Below are 19,713 nucleotides of genomic sequence, written 5' to 3' on the forward strand. Positions count from 1 at the left end.
AAAAAGTTCTTTGCCAGGGTAAAAGTTTAATTATAACACTTATTGTTATACTCTATGCCGTTTCCTTACCCCTTAACAGTGCTCCTTCCATTTATTCCCTTTCTTTTCTTTTTTAAAAATTGTTTCATTGTAAAAATAGCGCATACTTCTTTTTCTTTAGTGCATACTCATTAAGTAAGATTTAGCATATGGAGAAAAGAGAATGTCATCCATGGTCTCATCAGCCAGACACAAGTACTGTTAACATTTCTGTGTATTTCCTTCCAGTCTTTTTTCCAATACTTACATTTAAAAAGAAAAATGGTAATTATATTTCACATATAATTTTATTCCTGATATTTATAATTCCTGATACAATTCCTGATATTTTATATATAATTTTTATGTTTTATACATAATTTACATTTTCATATTTTGTATATAAAAATTTAAATATGTGTAAATTAAATGTTAAAAATATTTAAATAAAATTAAATATATGCACAAACAATTAATATATGCAATATATAAAATGTATATAATTTATGTTTATATTTTACATATAATATTTTTAATATAAATTTTATCCTGGTATTTTTTCTTTTTTTTTTAATTTTTAGAAATTTACATCCAAATTAGCATACAGTGCAACAATGATTTCAGGAGTCGATTCCTTAGTGCCCCTTACCCATTTAGCCCATTCCCCCCTCCCACAACCCCTCCAGCAACCCTCAGTTTGTTCTCCATATTTATGAGTCTCTTCTGTTTCTTCCCCCTCCCTGTTTTTATGTTATTTTTGTTTCTCTTCCCTTATGTTCATCTGTTTTGTCTCTTGAAGTCCTCATAGGAGTGAAGTCCTATGATTTTTGTCTTTCTCTGACTAATTTCACTTAGCATAATACCCTCCAGTTCCATTCACGTAGTTGCAAATGGCAAGATTTCATTCTTTTTGATTGCTGAGTAATACTCCATTGTATACAAATACCACATCTTCTGGTAAGAGGATAAAAGGACCTTTATCCATTCATCCATCGATGGACATTTGGGCTCTTTCCATACTATGGCTATTGTTGATAGTGCTGCTAACATGGGGGTGCATGTGTCCCTTTGAAACAGCACACCTGTATCCCGTGGATAAATGCCTAGTAGTGCAATTGCTGGGTCTTAGGGTAGTTCTATGTTTAGTTTTTTGAGGAATCTCCATCCTGTCTTCCAGAGTGGCTGCACCAGCTTGCATTCCCACCAATAGTGCAAAAGAGATCCTCTTTCTCCGCATCCTCGCCAACATCTGTTGTTGCCTGAGTTGTTCATGTTAGCCATTCTGACAGGTGTGAGGTGGTATCTCCTTGTGGTTTTGATTTGGATTTCCCTGATGATGAGTGATGTTGGGCATTTTTTCATGTGTTGGTTGACATCTGGATATCTTCTTTGGAGAAGTGTCTCTTCATGTCTTTTGCCCATTTCTTCACTGGATTGTTTGTTTTTTGGGTGTTGAGTTTGATAAGTTCTTTACAGATTTTGGATACTAACCCTTTATCTGGTATGTTGTTTGCAAATATCTTCTCCCATTCCTTTGGCTGCCTTTTAGTTTTGCTGATTGCTTCCTTCGCTGTGCAGAAGCTTTTTATTTTGATGGGGTCCCAGTAGTTCATTTTTGCTTGTTTCCCTTGCCTCCGGAGACGTGTTGAGTAAGAAGTTGCTGCGGCCAAGATCAAAGAGGTTTTTGCTTGCTTTCTCCTCGAGGATTTTTTTTTTTTTTTAAATTTTTTTTTTTTCAACGTTTTTTATTTATTTTTGGACAGAGAGAGACACAGCATGAACGGGGGAGGGGCAGAGAGAGAGGGAGACACAGAATCGGAAACAGGCTCCAGGCTCCGAGCCATCAGCCCAGAGCCTGACGCGGGGCTCGAACTCACGGACCGCGAGATCGTGACCTGGCTGAAGTCGGACGCTTAACCGACTGCGCCACCCAGGCGCCCCACTCCTCGAGGATTTTGATGGCTTCCTGTCTTATATTGAGGTCTTTCATCCATTTTGAGTTTATTTTTGTGTATGGTGTAAGAAAGTGGTCCAGGTTCATTCTTCTGTATGTCGCTGTCCAGTTTTCCCAGCACCACTTGCTGAAGAGACTGTCTTTATTCTATTGGATATTCTTTCCTGCTTTGTCAAAGATTAGTTGGCCATACGTTTGGGGGTCCATTTCTGGGTTGTGTATTCTGTTCCATTGATCTGAGTGTCTGTTCTTGTGCCAGTACCATACTGTGTTGATGATTACAGCTTTGTAGTATAGCTTGAAGTCTGGGATTGTATATGCACATAAAATTAATACATTCAATATATAAAATGTATATTATTTATATTTTACATATAATATTTTAATATAAATGTTATCCTGATCTTTTCATTTAACACCACATCATAAATTACTTTCTATCATATATTGCCTCTAGTGAACATAGAATTTGCTCAAGATTCTTAAAATTCTTGATGTATTTAACTTTACAAAATAATCATGTGCGTTTGGATTTCCATTACTGATATATATATATATAAAAGTCATTTCAAAGCCAGTCTCTGAAATATTTGGTGAATATTCTGATGACTGTGGTACTCTGTGTGCTTTAAGGATCAGAATTGGCAGACACAGTCACTTCTTGAAGGAGTTGATTACCTATAATTGGCAAATAGTAACTCTATAGTACTTTAAAGTATGGTAGCATTCTTGGGGGTAAAATGAATTCTGTAAAATAATCCACTTTGTTTCTATATGTAAAATTCCTCTTAGGTAACTCAAAGCCAACTTTTGTGTTGATTAAAATTAGATAGCCTTTGTGATTCCGTTAATATTCTGTAGAGAAAAAATAAGACTGCCAGTAAAGACATTACCTGTAAGGAAAAGTGAACTATAAAAGGGCTTTATCATTTCTTCTCAGGTTATTGATAGGGAAATGGTGGGTACCACTAGCCTGCAGTATTTGCCGAGCATTCCTTCTGTTTTATTATAAGATTGAATTAAATTAATCATGAATTGAGGCTAATTTTGGTATAAGAGAGACGACCACAATGAATGATGTTTGTCAAGTGTTCAGTGATATTAGGCCATAGAATGATTTTGGATTGAATCTGATCTTTTTGGGGAAGGTTTGGTTTCGTTTCATACATCAGGAAGAAGAACCTTTAGGGTTTCTCCAGTTTCTTTCTTTCAACATCTGATCTCTTTTACTGCTTTTAACCGACAATGGGAAATATTTCATAACCAGATAACCAAGTTTGTTATAAATACACATGAAATAAAAATCAGTAGGCTCCTGCTATGGATAAAGTGCATGCATGGATTTTGTGGAAAATTTTTTTTCATTTTGTCACTCAAAGGTGTTATTTTCAGTATTCTGGGTGGGTGTCTGATATTAGATAAAAGGGCATCACAGACTTACATTGTAGACTTTAAAAAAAATTCTTTTTTAATGTTTGTTTATTTTTGAGAGAGAGAGAGAGAGAGAGAGAGAGAGAGAGAGAGAGAGACTGAGCATCACCAGGGGAGGAGCGGAGAGGGAGGGAGACACAGAACCCAAAGCAGGCTCCAGGCTCTGAGCTGTCAGCACAGAGCCCCACATGGGGGCTCAAACCCCCAAACCCCCAAGCAGCGGGATCATGACCTGAGCTGAAGTTGGACATTCAACCAACTGAGCCACCCAGGCACCCCACATTGTAGATCTTTAAAGGGAAATGAAGTCTCAGGATGCTTGAAGGCATGGCTGTATGTGCTGTGAGAGCCAGTGTCTGTACTCCAGGGCCAGACCTCTTTCCACCCCATATATATTTATATGAAGATTTTACTTTCATTCTGGAAAAGTATAGCCTGATACGAAGCACAGCTCGCCTCTTTTGTACCAGTTACTGTAGCTAAAATGACAATTAAGGTACTGTTCCTGCTCTCAAGAGGGATGCAGTGAAAGTGTGTGTTCCACTTGTGAAAATATTAAAATGTAGAGACCGAAGTTTTAACATTTTACTCTACTTTCTTAGAAGGAACTTTAGTTTTTATTTTAACTCCAGGACAGTTAACATACAGTGTTATATTAGTTCCAGGTGTACAATATAGTGATTCAGCACTTCTGTACATCACACTGTGCTCATCATGGTAAGTGTACTCTTAATCCCCTTCACCTGTTTCACCCATTCCCCCCGCCCCCCCCCATCTGCCTCCCCTCTGGAAGCATCTGTTCTTGATATAGGAGTCTGTTTTTTGGTTTGCCTTTTTTTTTTTTTTCTTAGTTCTTGTTTTCTTAAATTCCACCTGTGAGTGAAATCATATGGACTTTCTTTGACTTATTTTACTTAGCATTATACCCTCTAGATTCATCCATATTGTCGCAAATGGCAAGATTTCATTCTCTTTTTATTTCATTCTTTTTTTTCATTCCATTGTATATATATTCACACATCTTCTTTATCCATTCATCAGTTGAGGGGCACTTAGGCTGCTTCCGTGGTTTGGCTATTGTTAATGCTACAATAAACATAGGGGTACATACGTCCTTTTGGATTAGTGTTTTTGTTTTCTTTGGGTAAATATCCAGTAGTGGAATTACTGGATTTTATGGTAATTCTATTTTTAATTTTTTGACGAACCTTAATACTTTTTTTCCACTCCTAGAAGGAGCTTTAGGTAGAAAAGTCTCCAGAGACTTGTTTGATTTTTCTTTTTTTTTTTTTTTTTTTTTTGAAGTGTGTAAGGCCAACTCAGCAACTGTAAGCCATTCAGGTTCTACATCTAAACACTCAGAACAGAATTCTTACTTTTAGTGAAGTGTGGGAATTTGGAGATCTTACAATCATAAAAAACATTTGAATGTGTATCAGAACTCTTCTCTTTTAAAAAAAATTTTTTTTTTTTAATGTTTATTTATTTTTGAAGGAGAGAGAGAGAGACAGAGCATGAGCAGGGGAGGGGCAGAGAGAGAGGGAGACACAAAATCCGAAGCAGGCTCCAGGCTCTGAGCTGCCAGCACAGAGCCCAATGTGGGACTTGAACCCATGAACCGTGAGATCATGACCCTGGCGGAAGTCAGATGCCCAACTGACAGAGCCACCCAGGTGCCCCTCAGAACTCTTTTCAAATGCGTTTTCACACCTTTTAATTTGGTTCTTGTATCTGCGAAGTCATGAATTCAGGTTATCCCCATTTTATAAATGCAGAAATTGTGGCTTAGAAAAAATACTAGCGGGCTTGCCCAAAGCGCTCAAGTACTAAGTGTGGGTGCATACGATCACATTCCGGACTTTTATGCATGGAACATGTGAATGAAATGTGTTGGAATTCCTTAGCAATCAGAACTATTCAAGGTGGTGGCATTGGTATAAGAAACGATAGAGAAGATTAACTCCTAAAAGAACGTTTTAAAATATCTTTGGATTTCCATTTAGGAGGGTTGAAGTCTTAATTCTGAGTGAGGAGAAAAATATCTTTGTCTGGAGGACCTATATTTAAAAAGAGCATTATGGGGGCACCAGAGTGGCTCAGTCAGTTGAGTGTCAGGTCATGTGAGCCCCACAAAGGCCTGGTTGCTGTCAGCCTGTCAGGGCAGAGCCCACGTTGGATCCTCTGTCCCCTCTCTCTACCCCTCCCGCACTTGCACTCTCTCTCAAAAAAAATAAAAAACAGAACGAAACAAAAAAACCCAAACATTATGTATGCCTGATAGTTTGAACGGTGTCTGAATTTTTATTTGCTCAGTTGAGTGAACTCAAAATAGAGGCATATTATTTACTAGTCACTCCTATGTAGGATTAACATTAAAAATAGGAAATGGTTTGAGATCATCTCTACCATTCCTCTAGATGTAAAATTCTGTGTTACCATGTTACTTATTTTTATGTCAGATTATACGGTGCTTCTTACTTCTGCATTCTTAATTTGTGTGTGTGCGTGTTTTGGAAAACTGCCCCATGTATCTTGTGCTATAATATCATATTCAGTTTATTGACATTAATACAATCCACCAATCTTACTCAGATTTCCCCAGTTTGACTTTTATGCGTTTGTGCTTGTGTATGTATTCTGTACAACTTTATCACCTGTGGTTTGTGTATCTACTGCAATCAAGATACTGAATAGTTTCAACACCGCAGGGATCCAATGTGTTGCCCTTTTATAACCGCACCCACCTCTCTCCCAGGTTATGCCCCCAGTCTTCATCCCTAACCCCTGAAAACCACTAACCCGTCTTCCATTTCTAAAATGTTGTCATTTCAAAAATACAATTGGAGCTCTATAGTAGATTACTTTTGGAGATTTTTTTTTCTGCTCAACAGAATTCCCTAGAGAGTCATCTAGAGTGTCAATAATTCATACCTTTTTATTGCTGAACAGCATTCCATGGTAAGGATGTGCCACAGTTTAACTGTTTAGCTATGGAAGCACATCTGGGCTGGTTCCAGTCTTTGGTCCCTGGACCTGTTTTTGTATAAAGTTTTATTGGCACACAGCCGTGACCATTTGTTTACATTTTGTCTATAAATACTTTCCAGAGTTGAACAGTCGCACCACAGACACTATGGCCCCCAGCCTAAAATATTTACTCTCCGGTCCTTTATTGAAAAAGTTTGACAACCTGTATTCTGAGCACTCACCATGTACTAATCTGCTTAACTATTACAACATTTTTGTGCTATTGTTCCCATCATTATTCTCATTTTGCAAAGAAATTGCAACACGGAGAAATTAAGTAATTTGCTCCAGGCCAAATAGCTAAGCCAGGTTTTGAACAGAGGCCGTCTGGCTCTAGGAGCAGCCTCTTAACCAGGCCTGCTCGCAATTAACTCAAGATAGGGGAACTCAAAACAGCAAAGGCACCAGAGAGGCAGCCGCTGAGCTATGGGGGTTCTCTTTGAAAGGCTGAAGGGATAATAGGATTTAGCCCGTGGTCATTTGCTTTTGTAGGAGAACAATGCTTGAAACAGAGCTAAAAGTTCCCACTAATTTGAATTTAGCAATTCCACACAGGACCTTTGTACATTCTTCCAGGATTTAACTAAGGCCCGGGCCCCAGGTCCTGGTCACCTGGTTTCCACAGCTCCCCGGGGAAATGGAAAATGAGCACAGCCATTGTGTTTTGCTGTCTTCCAGGGACTTGCAGATAAGGAGGGCCCTCCTTCCTAGAGAAACCTCCCTGGGCCAGGGGGAGGTGAAATGGTAGCTTTTAAACAAAATACATTTTTTTCCTCATCGATGGGAAGACTTATGCCCAGCTGAGAAGATTTGGGTTTCCCTTTAGGGCAGTCAGCTATCCTAATTTCCCCAGGATTGAGGTTTTTTTGTTTTTGTTTTGTTTTTTTTTAATTGAAGTATAGTTGACATGTATTAGTTTCAGGTGTATGACATAGTGATTTGGCAGTTACAAACATTACGAAATTCTCACCACGCTAGTGTAGTTACCATCTGTCACCATAAAAAATGATTACCATATCACTGACTATGTTCCCTCTGCTGTACTTTCTATCCCCGTGATTTACTTTTATAGCCAGAAGTGTGTACTTCTTAATCTCCTTCCCCTATTTCGCCCATGCCCTCAACACCCTCCCCTCTGGCAACCACCAAATTGTTCTCATATATATGAGTTTTTGTTGTCTGTTTTATTTTTTAGATTCCTCGTAGAAGTGAAATCGTAAGGTATTTGTCTTTCTCGGACTTAGTTCTCTTAGCATGATGCCTTCCTTCTAGGTCCATCCATGTTGCATTTTAAAGGTTGCAGTAGACACTCCACTTTTGAACTTTTTGTGTTTGGAATTCAGATTCCAAACTTACCCATGGAAACAGTGCTCCACCCCCTAGGTTTCTAAAGGTTTCTAAAGCTGAAGAACCAGTTAGCTCAACTATATGATGGGTAAACTAGGCTTTGGGGAATTACACAGGCAAAGCCAGCCATCATTTATGATATTGCTTCTTTGGGAAACATTCACTCTCCTTCAAGACTGGGAGTTTGTGTCTAGGTCTCGTAGACCCCAATAGTTACAAAAGGATCCTAAAGTAGTTTACTAAGGAGATGTTATTTCAAAGGTAGGGGCTTATTATACAGCTTAGCTAATATTGTCCAGCAACAGAAGAGGATAAGAGCTTGGGTCTTTTAATTTGCATTTTTTTTCTATAGCTGCTTTGTTATTCTGAGTGGAACCTTTTTTTTTTTTTCACTCTGGGAATAAATAATAATTTTTGCTTAAGCAATGTCGCTTGTTTTTTTGTGGTAGGACAGCTCTGCCTTTGTGTATTTCCAAGGCTTTATTTTCTTCAAAGGAGGAAAGATTGGACTAACAAGATCTTCCACCAACGGACTAAGGTTGTCATCAGAGTGATTCAGTAGGTGGTCAGCCTAAGCAGCGATTTCTACTGGTAATGGGGGTAGAGGAGTGTTTTTAGCTATGATTCTTAATATATTTTTAAATTTTCAATTGACATTAATAGAGGGCTTAGGATTTTTATTGTTATTAAAAGAGGGATGTTAAGTCATCAACCTAAGGAGGAAGAAAGATTAAATACAAGTTCATATTTTCTCCAGACCCAAAGGAACTTACAAAACATGCCCATGTTATCTTCTAGTATGAGCGTGCGCGCGTGTGTGTGTGAGAGAGAGAGAGAGAGAGAGAGAGAGAGAGAGAGAAATGCAAGCTCAAAGAAGTTGTGATCTTCTAAGGTTGTTCAGCCTTGCATGTTGGAGAGCCAAGATTCAGTTGTAATTCTTCTATATACATGAAACATGATGAATTTCTTGGCAGCCAGAACTGTGTGTATTCAAGGTGGAGGTAGGGATAGGAAAAATTACAGTGAAAGATTTTTCTACAAAGATGAGAACTTTTATGGTTCAAATTAAGTGTAAGCTTTTCTTTCGTGGTAGTTTAGAGTGTTAGTAGATGAACTGTGACAGGTTAAATGATTAAAGGAAGACATTTTTATTGGTGTTCAGTTCGTTTCCTAGTGGAGTCGGGAATTTGACTTTTTGTGTAAGGTTATTGTTGATGATGAAATGATTGTAAGGTGTTTGCCTTCCCAATAAATGGCATTCCTGGAAAGAGGGTGGAGAGTATGAGGAGAAGCACCAGCGGAAAAATATTGTGCATTAACCCATGTTGCACAGAACCATTTATGACGCAGAGAGCATTGTATCATCCTGGACGATTCTAAGAGTATCTAGACTCAGACCCTTATTTCTGGGCCATCCAACTGCTTGTTTTTGTGCACAAAAGTAAAAACATCTAGAAACTACGTAGTGGTCATTTGGTTTAAGCTTGCCCTCTATAATTCCTCAACAAATAGTGACACTTCATAATAATGAAATCTGATATAGACCCATTTTAAAAAAGGTTAAGGTATAAAAATTGTTTTGAGTGTGTCTGGCGAGAATGATAATCTGGACGTGACATTGTATCTGTGTTGGAGCCAACGCACACAGATACCACAGACACACATCTCTAATAATTACTTATCCAAAAAGCAGGATTGACGTAGGTTAAGACAAAGAGGACAGTTGTCAGACTCTTAAAGAGCCTGTGTGATGTTCTAGGTTCAGTAGCAAATACCCTCTTCAGGGTTTCATTTTCCACACTGACCTGAAGGCTGGTTCTACACAGAGATGGGGAAACATGTTACTGTCCTTGGATCAAAATCTGGATGCTCACAGCAGGAACATGTGATCAACTGGTAATAAACCAAGAAAATTACCTTTCTGTCTGCATTCTTCTGGGGTCATTCATGGGTTTCGTGGGGGAAAACTTTTTGCGAATTGAGCACTGAGGTCTGCCTTTTCCTGGCTGTTTTGACTTGAAGCAAGTTAACTTTCCTCCTACAAATATTCAGTCTCTCTACCTGTGCCATCATCGTTCTAAGTCTCTGAAACATCATGTGCCTCAGTCACTTACCTCATCTGTAAAATGAGGACATTATCTTCCAGCTTCCATGATTTTTTTGGTTTTTTATAGCAGCTTCACTTGGGTATAGTTTAAATATAAGATCCACTTACTTTTGGTGGAAAACATTTCTATCCCCTAGAAGGAAAGCTTGTGACTATTTGCAGTCACTCCCCATTCTCGCCCCCAGCTCTAGGCAACCACTGATGTACTTTGTCTTTATAGATTTGCCTTATGCCGACATTTTATTTCAAAGGAATCCTATAGTATATACTCTCTTGTATTGGCCTTCTTTTACTCAGCTTAATGTTTTCGAGATGCATCTATACTACAGCATGTACTTCATATTCCATTGTATGGGCATACCACACTTTAACCATTCATCAGTTGATGGACATTTGGGTTGTTTCCACTTTGGGGCTACTATGAGTAGTGCACTTATGCACATTCAAAGAAGCTACTGTGCTATTTGAAAAAACTGCCAAACTGTTTTCCAGAGTGATGACACCATTTTGTGTTCCCATCAGCAATGTATGTGGATTCCAGTTTCTCCTCCTCTTCGGCAACGCTTGTCATTGCCTGTATTTTCCATTATAGCCATTCTAGTGGGTGTGAGGTGGTATTTCACTGTGGTTTTGATTTGCCTTTCCTTAATGGCTAATGATGCTGAGATTCTTTCCAGGTGCATATAGTCCATTCCTATGTCTTCTTTGGTGAAAGGTCCATTCAGTTCTTCTTCCCATTTTTTTTCTTTTACATTTATTTATTTTTGAGAGACAAAGACAGAGCACAAGCAGGGGAAGGGCAGAGAGAGAGGGAGACAGAGAATCTGAAGCAGGCTCCAGACTCTGAGCTGTCAGCCCAGAGCCTGACGTGGGGCTCGAAACCACAAACCGTGAGATCATGACCTGAGCCAAAGTTGGACGTTTAACCGGCTGAGCCACCCAGGTGCCTCTCTTCTTCCCATTTTTAAGTTGGTTTTTTTTCATCTTATTGTTGAGTTGTAAGAGTCCTTTAAATATTCTGGAAGTGGTCACACATATCATTCGCATGTATCTTCTGTTTTGTGGCTTGTCTTTGGGTTTTCTTGATGGTATCTTTTGAAATGCAAAAATTTTTAATTTTGATGAAGTCCACAGTGTTACAGTGTTCTTTTTCTGTGGTCCTTTGACCAGGGGTTGCCCAGTCATGGTCTTACCCTTCCTGAAGGACCTTTTAAGTCCTGGGACATTGGATGTGTTACATTGACTTGATGCTAATTTGTTAATGAAAAATTATTACTTGAAAGTGACAAGTACTCTCCTAATTGGCCTGTCGAGGCTTATGTCTTCTTTTTTTCCCAGAAAACCACCATTCATAAATAATTTTCAAAACATCTAAGGTTAATGACCAAAAAATTCTTACGGTTGAAATAACTAAGATGTTTGAGATCGGTTTTATCAGAGATAGATTTCATGTGATGCCTGGCTGTAATGGCGAGTTTCCGTTCTGGGAGAAAGAATAAAACCAACTTTGCATTCCAGAACTTGCGTTTTGTTTCATAAACACAGCCAGGTCCATTCCACAAGTTCCTTTTAGATCAGGGTTTCCGAGCCTTCACACTGTTGACATTTTCAGCCGGGTAATCCTTTGTTGTACACGTGCTGTCGTATGCACTGTAGGATGTTCCACAATGTTTCTGGCCAATCACCTGGTACAACCAAAAATGTCTCCAGGTGTTGGCGTGTCCCCAGGAGCGCCAAAATCACCTCCCTATAGAGAACCCTGGCTTAAATGTAGATCTAGAACTGTGGTTTTGAATAAATAAGTAATAGTAATGGAATTCAAAGAAGTCCCTCTCCCCCCGTATGGGGGGGAATGGTTCACGGGCTGTGCCGCTGGGATTGATAAAGTGGTCTTTGCGTTCAGCCCGTAGAACATACAAGCTGGGGGTTCCTCCTTGGCCTTCATAAAACACTTTTCCATGTTCTCTCTCCCCTTGCTGCCAGCTTCTTCCTGTTCTTTTGTGCAGATGTGTCTTACTGCATCATGGGGTCTTCTGGGGGCAGGCACAGACCATGCTTTCTCCCTGCACATCTCCCCCCCCCCCCCCCCCCCCCAGTTATTTTAAGATGAAGCTGTGGTGACCAATTCCAGATGGCTACTGGGAGAAAGTAAACTAGGGGAGGAGGAGGACTGAGTTGGATTTCCTCTGCTTCAACTTTCAAACTTTTCCACGGTGATCTAAAAAGTCGCCGCAGAGCATGTGGAAATGTGAATTTCGAGGGTGACCAGAGGAGGAGTGTGTGAGGAAAAGGTAATGAAGTGTTGTAAGCAAACCAGAATTGCTGTCCTCTTGTTCAAGCAGCGGTACGTTGCCCTAAGCCAGTTATTCTTCCCTCGGCAACCTAGTACTGCCCCAACCGGCCGTCTGTCCTTTAGACTGAACCAAGCGCTGCCTGCGCTCGCACGGGGAGGCGGCAGGGTGATGGCTCAGAGAATCACGGACGAGGATTTCCCCACACTGGTCCTTACAGAGGCCTGGCCCTAGGCCTGCACAGTTCTAAGCGTTAAGTATCACACCGGTGGAGATGGCCCCTTGTACTTGGGGAATAATCTGTTCATAACTGCTACAAAGTGTGTGACGGCAGGCCCCTTTCTAGGACCTTTCAGGAAATCGCACTATGAGATTGTAACTAGTTGCAACAATATGGAGCCTTGATGATTTTTAAAGGTCTCTCTTCGCCTTTCCTTGCTGGCTAATGAGAAGTCTGGCCTTCATAGTTTTTCCTAAAGCACATTTTACCCAATTCTTTTCTTTCATAATGGCTACTTTCCCCTTCAACTGACGTCAGACTCTGCTGCCTCCTATAATTTTCCTAATTGCTTTCTCTTCTGTCTCAGTCTGTGCCTTAACAATGGAAAAGAAACATTTGAGAAGGCATATTTTGGGAAGGGAGGGGCCAGAGCAGCTCAAGGACGCGGTCGTTTCCCAGTTGCACTTTTTCTTACCGCCTCTGCTCGTGCATCTCTGGCCCAGCTTCTTGTCCAGAGTGCAGCACGTGGGCAGGCGCCTGAGCCCGGGAGGAGGGAAGTGAACATTTACTGGGGGCAACTCAGTGCCCAGTGCCTGCCTGCACCTTCTCACGCATCATTGCATTTAATCTGCAAGGAGCCATTTGAGAAGTGTGTTTGTCCCTTTGCCGGTGAGGAAATGAGACACAGAGAGGTCAATTTTTTGTTCTCACAGAGGATCAGCATTCAAATGTAGGTCTGTCTGACCCCAGGTCTGTGCTGTCTCTATTTTATGGCCTTTTCTTTTTTTTCTTTCTTTTTTTTTTTTTCAATATATGAAATTTATTGTCAAATTGGTTTCCATACAACACGCAGTACTCATCCCAAAAGGTGCCCTCCTCAATAGCCATCACCCACCCTCCCCTCCCTCCCACCCCCCATCAACCCTCAGTTTGTTCTCAGTTTTTAAGAGTCTCTTATGCTTTGGCTCTCTCCCACTCTAACCTCTTTTTTTTTTTTTTTTCCCTTCCCCTCCCCCATGGGTTTCTGTTAAGTTTCTCAGGATCCACATAAGAGTGAAAACATACGGTATCTGTCTTTCTCTGTATGGCTTATTTCACTTAGCATCACACTCTCCAGTTACATCCACGTTGCTACAAAAGGCCATATTCCATTCTTTCTCATTGCCACGTAGTATTCCATTGTGTATGTAAACCACAATTTCTTTATCCATTCATCAGTTGATGGACATTTAGGCTCTTTCCATAATTTGGCTATTGTTGAGAGTGCTGCTATAAACACTGGGGTACAAGTGCCCCTATGCATCAGTACTCCTGTATCCCTTGGATAAATTCCTAGCAGTGCTATTGCTGGGTCATAGGGTAGGTCTATTTTTAAGTTTTTGAGGAGCCTCCACACTGTTTTCCAGAGCGGCTGCACCAATTTGCATTCTCACCAACAGTGCAAGAGGGTTCCCGTTTCTCCACATGCTCTCCAGCATCTAGTCTCCTGATTTGTTCATTTTGGCCTCTCTGACTGGCGTGAGGTGATATCTGAGTGTGGTTTTGATTTGTATTTCCCTGATGAGGAGCGACGTTGAACATCTTTTCATGTGCCTGTTGGCCATCTGGATGTCTTCTTTAGAGAAGTGTCTATTCATGTTTTCTGTTTTATGGCCTTTTCTATTCTGGTTAGTACTGTCAGTGCAGAGGGGAGGGAGAGGAACCTTGGGTCCCCGGAGGAGTGGATACCAGGGGTGGGAGGTTATGATACCTTGCGGAAAAGGCAGCTTCAGTTCTCGAAGAAAGTAGAAAATCAGCTGCATTCTCAGAAGAGGGCTGATTTCTGGAAGGATCATCTTGATTTGGAGTGGCAGCTATCATTTCCCTCTGGGCATAGAAAATATGACTTAACCACTGGACAGCTTCTCTTCACAAAGAATGTCGCGATTCATTAAGGGGACATTAATTCTACTGGTGTCAAAAGTGTCCTGAATTCTACTGAAGAAGATAGGGTTAATCTAAAGCAGTATCAATGCATTTAAGTTAGAATGGACTTGTTTTGTCTTTTTTTGGCTGGAGTGGATAGATGAGGGGGTAAGGTAAGGGTTAGTATGTGTGGGGGTGAGAGAGAGAGGGAGGGAGGGATTGCAAATGTGTACTTTTGGTGTTGGTAGAATTCACCTTGGAACTCCAGTTTGCTTCCTAATTCATGCTAGAGTATCACCTCTTACCGATTCTGAACTAAGGATAGCTGTGTGCATGCCTCCTCTGATTTGACTGCTTACCAAATTTACACTCTCTGAGGGAAGCGACATTAGGACAGACAGAAGTACAGAGCGGGTGTGAGGACGAAGCAGTCATTGGGTTGCGGAGCTGACATGCTTCCTTGGCATACGCCTTTCTTCCGTTCTCTTGAATCTTGTCCCTGACTTGCCGTGTGGGACTGTCGGGGAAAGAAGTTCACGAAAGAAGCAAGAAGTAAATCGGAGTGGCAGGAGAATTGGTGGCTATGTGTACCCGTTTCTCAAACAGGGCAAGAGATTTATACTTGCACTTAAAGCCGGGGGAAAGGTTCGTACTTGCTCCTGGAACTGGGTTGACGTTTAACTTCTCGTCTGAAAACACTACAGATTACTATTTTAAGCTGTGAGACCAAGTTTGTGGCAACAGACTGGCAATTCATCATCTCGTGTTTGTCTCTTAAACAATGATGTACTGCAGCTCCACCAGGTGGCTGCCAACAGCGGGAAGGAGACAGGCCAGCATCCACCAGGCGGAGGGAGAACTGCTCTTGACTTCATTTGTGCATTGTTTTGACTACATCAAAATTCATTTTAGTGAAGGGCAAAGAAGGGGAAAAAAAAAAACAACATTGTGGGTTTCTCTAGGAAGTCTGGCAAAAAGCCAAACAGCAACAAAAACCAAAACACAAGCACTGTAACTCACTTATAACATATAAATACCCAAAACCCATAGACAGTTTTCGGATGGGTTAATTGTGCTTCAGGCTCGTATATTCTGATGCCTTTGTTCTGGCTATTATTTTTGGTTTTCATAAAAAAGTGGGAGATACTGTAAGCCCATAGGTTAGTTTGGGCTTGTGACCATTAGACACGTGAGTGTGATCTAGCTCAGATCCTGAATATCACCAGTATTGCATCACAGTGTAGTAGGGAAAAGTGCTGGTGACCTGAGTTTCGTTTTAGGCTCTTCTCCCTTAGGCAAGTGGCTCCCCCTCCCCCTCCCCCTCCCCCTCCCCCTCCCCCTCCCCCTCTTCCTCCTCCCCCTCTTCCTCCTCCCCCTGCCCCCTCCCCTCCCCCTCCCCCTCCCTTTTTTTTGGTCCTCAGTTTTCCCATCTGTGAAATGAGTAAACGGTACTGGCTCATCTCCAGAAACTCTTAGTCATGTGCATAAGCATTTGAGCAATTCTTGTTTTAATGTGGAAAAGAATAAACTTGTTAGACGTTTGAAACCAAATAGAAAAGACAAGTAAGTGAGAAAAGCCGTATTTAGTGTAGACATTTACATTTTTAAAATTAAAGTGTACATTATGAGATTGATGACAAAAAGAATGAGACCGTTCACTTTTCTCTAGTTGTGAGATGGCACAGGTATGATGATAAAGTCCATATTCAGCCTCTCTGAAAGTATCTGATTGGACATAAAATGTTACAAATGAAAGAATCTGATAAGTGGATTGAGCCATCAAGTTATTCCAGGGAGCACAAGGAATAAGGAAACACACACACACGCAGCTAGGAAAACACTGACAGGTGAAATTCATTTTCCCAGCCTATTGGTTCTGTTCTCATCCAGGTGTAGAGAAAAGAGAAATTGCTTCTTTCTGTGTGTTCGGTAAATATCTTAATCACTTGGAAATCAGAGAAGAGACAAAGCTAAAATTTTAAGAGCTCTGAGAAGCACGTGGGTCTGTTGTCTTGTGCTCTATGCATCGATTAATAAAACGAACCACACTTAATGGATCCCAATGTCCTAAATTGCAGTCAGTAAGGAGGTGACCCCTTAATTGATTTTTTTTTTCCAGGTTAGTTGAAGACTGTGATTTCAAAAGCGCATAGCTGAAATTTTATTCCAGTTTTTAACAAGACAAGCGGTGTAGGAAATCTCAAGAACCGCTTGTGGTGACAGCAGGAGTTCTGGTCCCACTCTTTGTCCTTTGCCCCATAACACGTGGAAACAGTATTTTACTCTCTGTATTCCCTACTTTAAAAAAAAAAAGGGCGCCTGGGTGGCGCAGTCGGTTAAGCGTCCGACTTCAGCCAGGTCACGATCTCGCGGTCCGTGAGTTCGAGCCCCGCGTCAGGCTCTGGGCCGATGGCTCGGAGCCTGGAGCCTGTTTCCGATTCTGTGTCTCCCTCTCTCTGTGCCCCTCCCCCGTTCATGCTCTGTCTCTCTCTGTCCCAAAAATAAATAAAAAACGTTGAAAAAAAAAAATTAAAAAAAAAAAAAAAAAAAAAGTTAATTTGTTCGTTATTTAAAAAAAAAATGCCCATGAATGAAGAAAACAGATTCCATATGGTAGCTCCTCCTACCCTTAAAAAATCAGTTTATACAATTTTTGCTACTCCCCTTGGTTTAGTTTGCCTTCTTCCATATGTGCTTTTATCGGCATATTGCTGGACCACCTGCTTGGAGTTAGGAAGATTAGCTTTGAATGCAACATAGACTTTGATCTAGGAGGTTTGGTGTTTTTTTTTTTTTCTTTTTCTGTGAGACACATGAAAACAGAATCTTTGATTTTTACACTTTATCTGTTTTTCCTGCTCATTTCCTACCTGAACTTGTCATAATGCCCCATGGAGGACATTGCAGCTGGCTGCTAAGGAATTGCTTGATAATTCATGAACGATTACTTTATGTAGAAATTAAGCAGCAAGAACTGTCGATTTCTTGAACAGACAAGACAAATTCAGATTTTCAAATATTGGCATAGACCTATGGTAATTTACAAGTAACAATTCTGGTTGCAGTGAAAAATTTTAGAAAGTTAGTTTCACAGTGTGTGCCATATGTCAAATGTAGTCTTAAATTTATTTTAAGTTTAGTTATTTTAATTTTTTTTTAAAAAAGGAGGCGTTTTATTTTCAGACCGTTTCCTCCTAATAACCACACGAAGATAGTTTACCAGTGAAAAGCATGCATATATGCACGTACATGCTTTGTAAGTTACTATACATTAATCCTAGCAGTCTTTTGGACTACATAATTTCCCCAGATCTTTTTGTTTGAGCAAAAACTATGGCAGTGTTTCAAATACATAATCTTAGCTCTGGAACTGAAAATTTAGCTTCTAGTTTTCTATGTCCTGCTAACTGTGAGTTTGAGGAATATTTTATAAAATAACATTCATCTTACTTTGCATTGAAAAGGAGTTTGTGGCCATTTTGCCATATATTCTCTTTTTTTTAAAAACAAAGTCACTTTTTTAAAATGTTTATTTATTTTTTTAAAAAAATTTTTTTTCAACGTTTTTTATTTTATTTTTGGGACAGAGAGAGACAGAGCATGAACTGGGGAGGGGCAGAGAGAGAGGGAGACACAGAATCGGAAACAGGCTCCAGGCTCCAAGCCATCAGCCCAGAGCCTGACGTGGGGCTCGAACTCACGGACCGCGAGATCGCGACCTGGCTGAAGTCGGACGCTTAACCGACTGTGCCACCCAGGCGCCCCTAAAATGTTTATTTATTTTTGAAAGAGAGACAGAGCATGAGTGGAGGAGGGGCAGAGAGAGAGGGAGACACAGAATCCGAAGCAGGCTCCAGGTTCTGAGCTGTCAGCACAGAGCCTGACGTGGGGCTCGAACTCCTGAACCGTGAGATCATGACCTGAGTCGAAGTTGGATGCCCAACCGACTGAGCCACCCAGGCACCCCTAAAGTCACTCTTTTTTAAAGTTTATTTTGAGAGAGAGTGAGAGAGAGAGGGAGGGCACGAGGGAGAGTGGGGGGAGGGGCAGAGAAAGAAAGAGAATCCCAAGCAGGCTCTGTGCTGTCAGTGTGGAGCCCTGCTGGGACTTGATCTCATGAACTGTGAGATCATGACCTGAGCTCAAATCAAGAGTCAGGCACTTAACCGACTGAGCCACCCAGACACCCGCCATACCTTCTTATAAGAACCCAATTTTAGTGGCATGTTATTTTACCTCTTTAAACTTACTTTCCACATAAAACATAGGTTGTGGGTATGGATGTGAGAGATGGGAGGTTAGGGTAGGACAGTTTCTAATGTTTTCCACTTCTGAATACGTTACGGCATTACGGAAGCAAACTGCTCAGTGGTTCCATGTCCTCATCTATATTTGTTCATTGTTGATTTGGCTTTTACTGTAAGAATTTCATTAGTTATAGCCGCACTGCACATGGGTTTCTGAAAGATTTAGTTACATCCTAAATAAATTTGCTTGGCTGTTATGTCTTTAAATGATGCCAAAAGTGTCTTTATCGAACAAAAATTTGAGTTGGCTTTCGAAGAATCTGAACAAGGCTGAATATAAATGGAATTGGGGTCATTTATCAGAATCCATTCTTTTCTATCTTTAGTTGAATTAACGTGTAAGCATTTGGCCCAAGGAATATGTGTAGCTTTTATTTTATTAATGGTTTAGCCTTACTGCTGTCTTCCTTTCAGCTTGTGGTAAGTACACAATAGTTCCAGATTCCTGAAGATTCTTGTAATCCTGCCTCTCACAAGAAGTATGTAGGCAATAAAATAAACGTAAGCTGTTCTTTCTTTTCTGCTTGCTTTTTTCTGGGTGTTTGGCTAAATAGCTCTTTTGTTGCCTGCTGTCTGACCTAATCACAATCGTTCTTGTGTTCTTAAAAGAGCCCATGAGTTCGATTATGCCACCATTACTTTTACAATCAAATGATAGAGAAGGAAATACCCTGATAAATGGGGGGCTTTTTGAAATCTTTACCGAAAGAGAAGCAGCCAGAGTACCCCGTTAGTCTGATACTTTACCGTGAAACTTGACCAGTGTGTATCAGTTTGTGCACTTTCCATGCTAACGTTGTGTCCTTTTGTTCAGATATCCTTGGAGTAGAAGATCTTCTCGTGGAAGTGACTGCCGATGATGCCGTGAGGTTTTACCCCTGGACCATTGATAACAAATACTATTCGGCAGACATCAATCTGTGCGTGGTGCCAAACAAATGTCTCGTCACTGCCGAGGTGGCGGAGTCTGTCCAAGCGTTGGTGGTTTACTTTGACAGCACGCAAGTAAGCTTTGGTTTTCCAGGGACCTTGAGGAGGAAATTATTTTGTGCTTCCCCCCCACCCCCCCACCCCCTGCCTTTTCCATGAGGTCTCTTACTGTCTCT

The 19,713-nt window shown here is 40.7% G+C and overlaps 1 protein-coding gene across 3 annotated transcripts in view; it reads left to right on the forward strand.

Annotated features, from left to right (window-relative positions):
• Nucleotides 1-19,713, forward strand: part of AAGAB (alpha and gamma adaptin binding protein) — a 115,354-nt gene that overhangs the window by 61,245 nt on the left and 34,396 nt on the right. For all 3 annotated transcript variants that reach the window (XM_058740645.1, XM_058740643.1, XM_058740644.1), the window contains one exon: nucleotides 19,422-19,612. Coding sequence is in view for 2 of the 3 variants with exons in the window: in XM_058740643.1 (XP_058596626.1) it covers nucleotides 19,422-19,612 (191 nt within the window). In the remaining variant the exon portion in view is untranslated. The remainder of the gene's footprint in view (nucleotides 1-19,421; nucleotides 19,613-19,713) is intronic.

This window comes from Neofelis nebulosa, chromosome 7 (genome assembly GCF_028018385.1).
Source record: "Neofelis nebulosa isolate mNeoNeb1 chromosome 7, mNeoNeb1.pri, whole genome shotgun sequence".
Classification (NCBI taxonomy): Eukaryota; Metazoa; Chordata; class Mammalia; order Carnivora; family Felidae; genus Neofelis; species Neofelis nebulosa.